General features: G+C 29.4%; 1 protein-coding gene across 1 annotated transcript; it reads right to left on the bottom strand.

Moving 5' to 3' along the window:
* Nucleotides 1-3,696: 3,696 nt before the first annotated feature.
* On the bottom strand, nucleotides 3,697-6,954 carry LOC132295206 (uncharacterized). Its single transcript, XM_059793370.1, has 6 exons — nucleotides 6,680-6,954; nucleotides 6,434-6,589; nucleotides 5,685-5,759; nucleotides 5,394-5,519; nucleotides 5,210-5,293; nucleotides 3,697-3,936 (listed from the first exon to the last, which is right to left on the bottom strand). Exons 1-6 carry the CDS (start codon nucleotides 6,768-6,770, stop codon nucleotides 3,860-3,862), a joined length of 609 nt encoding a protein of 202 aa, XP_059649353.1. The 5' UTR covers nucleotides 6,771-6,954; the 3' UTR covers nucleotides 3,697-3,859.
* Between the last annotated feature and the right edge of the window lie 231 nt (nucleotides 6,955-7,185).

Below are 7,185 nucleotides of genomic sequence, written 5' to 3'. Positions count from 1 at the left end.
ATATAAATACTTTTTTATAAATTATATTTAGATGATCATCAAATCAGATGTTTTTTATTTCATTTGTTTTTTTTTATTTTTTTTATTTTTTTATAAAGGCTGTTGTACTCTTGCATTCAAGGAACTTGATCTCAACTTGCAAATTCTCACTGGTGGGAGTAGCATCTCCTCTCACTGGTGGGAATAACATCTCCACTTCAAGATATCCTTCTTTCTCGCAATTCTCCTCTGTTGCAAATTAATAAATGAATTGTGTTGTTTTAAATGTGTATAGCATTTTTATATCTCTTCAAAATTTCAATATTATATATATATATATATATATATATATATATATAAACAACCAAGTGGAGTAACATTGAGTTTGATCTCTTTTTTTTTTGGTAAATACATTGAGTTTGATCTTATAATCCAAATAATTGTCCTTTTACTAGATTTTAATGTTTTTGTAATTTCATAAAGTTAATTCTTTTAGATCATATTTTAAGAATTTTTTATATAATAATAATAATAATAATAATATTTTTTTTTTTTGAAGGCAATTTTTTATTTTATTTTTACATTTTTTTTCATTTGAAGAGATAAAGATAATTTCATTTTTTTTACTAAATTTTGAATGTTATATATCATAATTATTAACAAAAAAAATATCTCATAATGCTTATCTATTTTATTTACATGCATTGCATATAGGGGTGGCAAATTAAGACATGACACGACAACACGACACGAGTTAAAAATATTTGGATTTGATATAAACGGGTTTAGGTCATAAAAGGGTCGACATGATTAATCCGTTTACTTAACCGTGTCGGGTTAGGGTTGAGGGGTTTAACCCGTGTAACCTGTTTATAACCCATTTAACTCAACATGTAATCGTGAATATGACCTATGTAACATGTTACCTGTTTAAACCCATAGTTAAGTCATTTAAATATAAACTTTTATGATTTTTCTTTTTATTTTGAATATTTGGGTTAATTATGACAAATTATTAAATGTCTCATTTTGATAAACAGGTTATTAAACGGTTGGGTTAGTATTGAGGATTCTTGATATTATTATTAAATGGGTTGGATTTGGGTTTACTTATTTAATATAATACCCTTACATCGACACGACACGAACACGACCCATGAACACGAATTGCTACCCCTAATTACATGTGCCTTTTTCTAGTATATATATATATAAACGTGTAAACAAATCAGATTTGGAACGAATCAGGCTTGATCTGATCCAAATAAGATATGGAAGTTCTATAATCTATCAATAATTTGATGGATCACTCCTTATTAAATCCATATCTGATTTTCTATGTTACCGGACATCCCATCTAATAATCCGATCCTATTACAAATTTGGGTGTTACTAAAACGAAATAAAAATAAAAATAAAAGATTAGGCCAAAGAAATTATAAATTTGGGTGTTTTTTTTTCTGAATAAATTTGGGTTTCATACAATTCGTTATAAAAAAATAAAAATAAAAAACAGACCGTAAAAATTGGAAGAAAACAAGGCTGAGGGGAAGAAGAAGGGGAAAAAAAAATTAAAAATTAAGATAATTTTGATGTTAAAGGGAAAAGAAGAAGAAAGGAATCCAAGGCTTGTAATAGAAGAGAGGAAATGATTTAAGGGCTTGAAAGGAGGAGGAAAGGAGAAAGATATAAATCGGAATTATTATCGGATCGCATTATCCCTAATTCATTTGGTAGCTTATCGGGTTATCAGATTCGGATTATTATCAAATTTTTATATTACAAATCAATCCATATCTAGCTTATAGAATTAGATTCGGATCAAAATCCTATTATTTACCCTAATTAATGTTACAACACTACTGATAACTAAATTACATGCTCAAACGGATACATATCATCCACAAGGAATTAAGAGTTCTTAAGCACACTTGGTTAAATTGAAATACTTCACAAGATTAATTCTCACCTAATTGTACATAATCCGTCCTCGATCTTGGAGAGGTTTAGTAAATATATCAACTAATTGATTTCCTATTTTCACTGACTCAAGCTGAATATCTCCTTAGACACACGGTCTCTAACAAAATGATGTCTAATTTCCATGTGTTTAGTCCTCAAATTCTTGGCAATATTTATTGCACTTTATTGTCACATCTAATGGAAATGTGATCGAAACTAAGTATAAAGTCTTCAAGTTGTTACTTAATATACAAAGTTTGAGAACAACAGTTACCTACTACTACATACTCAATCGGATTCTACAGAGTAATGTTTCTTGCAAGCCCAAGGAACTAAGGAGTGCCTTAAAAAATGACAAGTAGCATTGGTAATTTTTCTACCTAAACCACAATCGGCAAAGTCAGCATCTGAATAACTAAGTAAGTCGAAAGATGCATTCTTTTGATACCATAATCCAAATTCAATAGTGCCTAATAAATACCTAAAATTCCTTTTTATAACACTAAGGTGTGATTACCTTCTTCGGTCATCCGTCTGCTGGCGAAACCACCAGACCACCTTCACTGAGGAGATCCAGTCTTGGGGCTAAGCTTGGCCTGGTTATTATGTTTATATTTTTGTATAAAATTTGAATTTACCTTTAAAAATAAAAAATAAAAAAAAAAACACTAAAGTTTGATTTCTTAAGACATCTGCAGATTGTTTGTTTGATTTGCAATCTTGGAAAGTATGTAAGTTGGTATGTTTATTCAACTACAGATTGTTTGATTTGCAATCTTAGAAATTATGTAAGTTGGTATGTTTATTCAAAACTCTTTATAACTTTACCAAACTCATTACTTTTATAGGAACTAAATTGTTGATTAAAAAATGACATCAACAACATAAATTCTGCAAAATCAATATATCACTAAAAATAAAAGTGCCATTTAAAAGGGAGATGTTGTTTGATAATTCAATTCAACCGTTAATTAGGTGGATATTCAATTAGGTATGTTTAATAACCTAATATTTATGTCAATAAAAATAGTAGGTGCCATTTAAAATATGGTAAAATATTAAATGACAAAATAATTGAATGTTGAACTCTATAAGATTCAAAAAGATATGAAAAAATATATATTTATTTTTTTAATTACTACATGAAAACTTCATTACTTAAATTCAACTCCTAAAATTTTTCTTTTCTTAATTTTCATTTTTATCGAGCAGCACCATAGTTGTTGTCGCAATAGGAATTTTGATTGTCCTACCAAAAGTGTGGGTGAGCTCATATGGATGATACTTAGTCTTCACCAGTGATGATGTACATTGTCTTCCTTGATGATGTGGACTAATAACAAATAGATACATCTTCTTTCATTATCAAATCAAATATATGTACCCTATCATCTCTGATTTTGTAAGTAAATATATATTCCTCCATATCTGATTTAGTAATTAAAGATAACGTATTCACTAATTACTGGTCCAAATCAGCAGTAAGAAGATACACATCCTCACCTATAATTCAAATTGGTTTGGGTCCCATCCAACGTAGTGCCACTGTGCAATCCTAATCTGGATTAATGTTATCCATAAACTACTCTATTCATTCAATTAATGCATGTTTCCTCTTTAAAATTACTAAATTGTCCCTTTATATTTAAATTTGTATTGATGAAAATATTTTTAGAATAAAATAAAAAGAACACTAATATGGAATAGAAAAAGTATATAACAATATATATATATATATATATACTCGTATAAATATAACAAACAAATCGTATTTATTGTATTTCGCAGTGTCTCTATACAATAGTCCACCCTGCCCCTATCACTGTTTACTTATTTATACAAACTATAAGACACAAAATGAATAAAACAAAGTGTATATAATAATCAAATGTGTGGGTGACCCAAATACTTCACATCCTCACTTCCACGTAATCATAGCAAGAGACACCACCAACATAGCTAACCAATGGAACTTTCCTGGCGAAAACGACGTCGCTGCAAGACAAATATCAAACGGAATAAACTTTAATTAATTTGGAAATATTGTCATATTTTTTGGCGCGTATTTTTTTTGACTTTTTTGTTAAACTCTGATAATTTTCATATCTTTCTTATCCTTTGACTTTTTTGTTTAAACTTTGTTGCTTACGTTGGCATGTTAAATGCTTGGCTTGACTAATAAGTTTTTATTTCTTTTATTTTACATATCATAATAGAAACATGTCTTTAGGGTTACTTGCGTAGAAATTTTTGCTTTGACTTTAAATAGCAATCAAAAGTATTTATTCGAGCAACTTTGAAAACCAATCAAGAAAATGACTACATTCAATATATATATATATATATATATATATATATGCATATGTATATGTATATGTAGACTGTAGACAGACACACACACATGAAGTATGAAGGTCTTATTTTCTAGAAGAGTTGATTTACGGCTTCACCACCTAACCTACGATAAGGCAGAAAAAGAAAGTTTTGCTTAACCAGTCATATACTTCTTTCTTTAATATTTTCTTGAAAACCAAACAAAACTTTGCACTACGCGTCTTGGTATTGAATTCTTTGATTTTTAAGAGTCACGGGTTTGACCTGTCAAAAAGGAAGCTCCACTTTAAACAAAATGCCCTCCACCACTTTTATCATGTAAAAATAAATAATAAGTGAATTTGATTTAAAAGGGAAGTGCATTAATTTATTTTCTCACCCTCTAAAACTTTTGTGAAAAAAGGTTGCAATAACAATACATAATTTATTTTATTTAGAAAATAAATTAATGCACTCTCTCTCTATATATATAAAGGTTGAGAACTCTAAAACTTTTGTGAAAAAGGTTGCAATAGCAATACATAATTTATTTTCTATATATAAAGGTTGAGAACTCTAAAACTTTTGTGAAAAAGGTTGCAATAGCAATACATAATTTATTTTCAGAAAATAAATTATGTATTGCTATTGCAACCTTTTTCACAAAAGTTTTAGAGTTCTCAACCTTTATATATATATATATATATATATATATATATATATATATATATATTTCTGTGTGAAAATTTTGATTTTTGTTGAATGAAAATGGTTGATGTGCCAAATTGCCTCCAAGTCCACAATGGACAGCAACGTTGTGGACCCCGCAAAACATTCGCAGTCCACTAACTTGTTGTTTCTTAGTGTATTTTTGTTTGGTTTTAAATATTTTATTTTATTATTTCTTCGTTTTTTTCGTATGTTTTTTTTCCATTTGTGTGGCTAGTAGACTCACCTTTCCCATTATCTCCAGAGGGTGTTGAAGACGTAGAGCTTGAAACTTTAATCCCGAGCCTTCCGCAGTCAGCTCCAATTGCACCTAATTAATTAAACAAAATTAATACATGTAGGCAATATATATATATATTTGCATTTACAATTAAATTTTGATATATATATATACACACACACACACTTACAATCACTGTAGCATGGGAAGGCACTGATATTTTTAAGATTATAATAACCAGCGTTGCATTGACATGTATGTGTGTATGTCAAATTCTTGGTGCATGTACCCTCTCCACAATACATCCAGTAGCAAGCTACAAAATCAAAACAATTACATTACAAATAATATATAATATATATATATATATACACACACATATAGTGAACACCCATGTGTCTGAATCTATTGTCTACTCGACAAATGTAACATGGTTTATACTAAAATTAAAAATTGGTATGATAAAGTTACTGGGACTTACGATCAAAGAAGGATAAATTGTAAGGAGTGGATGGAAGCGGAGGAACAGCTGGCATGCATGAATAGTTTACAGAACCTGCACAAGAGAAAATTGATAGCCATATATATATATATATATATATGTTAGTAACAGTAATAATTTATAAGCTAAAGTGCGTAATAAATAAATAAATTCTTAGATATTCAATATAGTGCATGTAACACCCCTTCTCCAAATGTAAAATAACATAAATGCCCTCATGCTACGAAAACAAACAAGAGGAGTGTTATATGCAACTGAATCCATGTCTATATATACAGTAAAATATAAGAATCGACACGTAAACAATTTTTGTGATGGATTGATTTTGTATTGGGTAAGTGAAGTAAAATATCAGGAGAAAACAAAAAAACAAAAAAAAAAAACAAAACAAAACAAAAATGAAGTAAAATATCTGAATATTAATTTTGGACTAAAATTTGAGAGTGGACTTTTAGTTCTATATTTGAGACATGAGAATGTGAAAGCTCCAAGCCGGCCAGGTTTGAGGCTATAGCTAGCTGACTTGGTTTAGGAATTATTATTATTATTATGATTATTATTATTATTATTTTCGGTTTCAGAAAGTTAAATGTTTAGAAGAAAAACAAAGCAACTTCGATATATAGAATCGGTGGAACTTTAATCTAAATTTTCTCTGATTCTAATTTCTAAAATAGTACGGGAATAGAAAGAAAAAAAAAAGGTTTAGCATAGGAAGAAGAGCTTACAGCTTGGAAAAACACAAGGGAGAAACTGGAGATCAGTTTCATTATCCAAACGGGTGCGTTTCCACCCATCATAACAATTGCAAACGAAGTTGAACGGGGACCCTGGTGCTGCCGCACAACTTCCTTCTCCGCATTCCACTTCATTGCATATATTATCTGCAAATCACATACATATACACAATTATTCAATATATATAATATCTATATACATACATACATATATATAGAGAGAGAGAAGAAGAGTACCATAGAAAGGAGTGAGTATGTCAGCCCTAGCAGTCAAAGGTAACAAAACCAGGACCATAGCCAGAGAAACCATCAAATTAGAGGAAACCATCTTAATTTCTCTGAGAGAGATAGAGAGAGACAGAAAGAAAGAGAGAGATAGAGAGAGAGAGAGAGAGAGAGAGAGAGAGAGAGAGAGAGAGAGTTGTGGAGATGGTGAAGAGATGTTGTCTCAATTCATTGGATATATAAGAATCTCAAGATTGAAGCTTTCTTCATAGAAGCTTCTACAGTGAAATGAAAACAATATGAAAGTCATTTGGGCATTAATATATATATATATATATTTGTTTGAAGTAATCCATTGTATTTTTTTTTGTGTGTTAGTTTGAAAATGTCAATGGCATTAATTTTTGGACATCCATGATCTGTCATGTATGTCTTGATATTATTATTCTTATTATTATTATTATACTACGTGACAAATGTGGAATTTGGTACTTTATTTGATCGATATAGTAAGATTG

Source organism: Cornus florida, unplaced genomic scaffold (assembly GCF_030987335.1).
Source record: "Cornus florida cultivar Cherokee Brave unplaced genomic scaffold, ASM3098733v1 CherokeeBrave_3.0.0_Hap2_Chr02, whole genome shotgun sequence".
Classification (NCBI taxonomy): domain Eukaryota; kingdom Viridiplantae; phylum Streptophyta; class Magnoliopsida; order Cornales; family Cornaceae; genus Cornus; species Cornus florida.
Note: the sequence above shows the minus strand (reverse complement) of the source record. Positions and strands in the feature narration are given on the sequence as shown.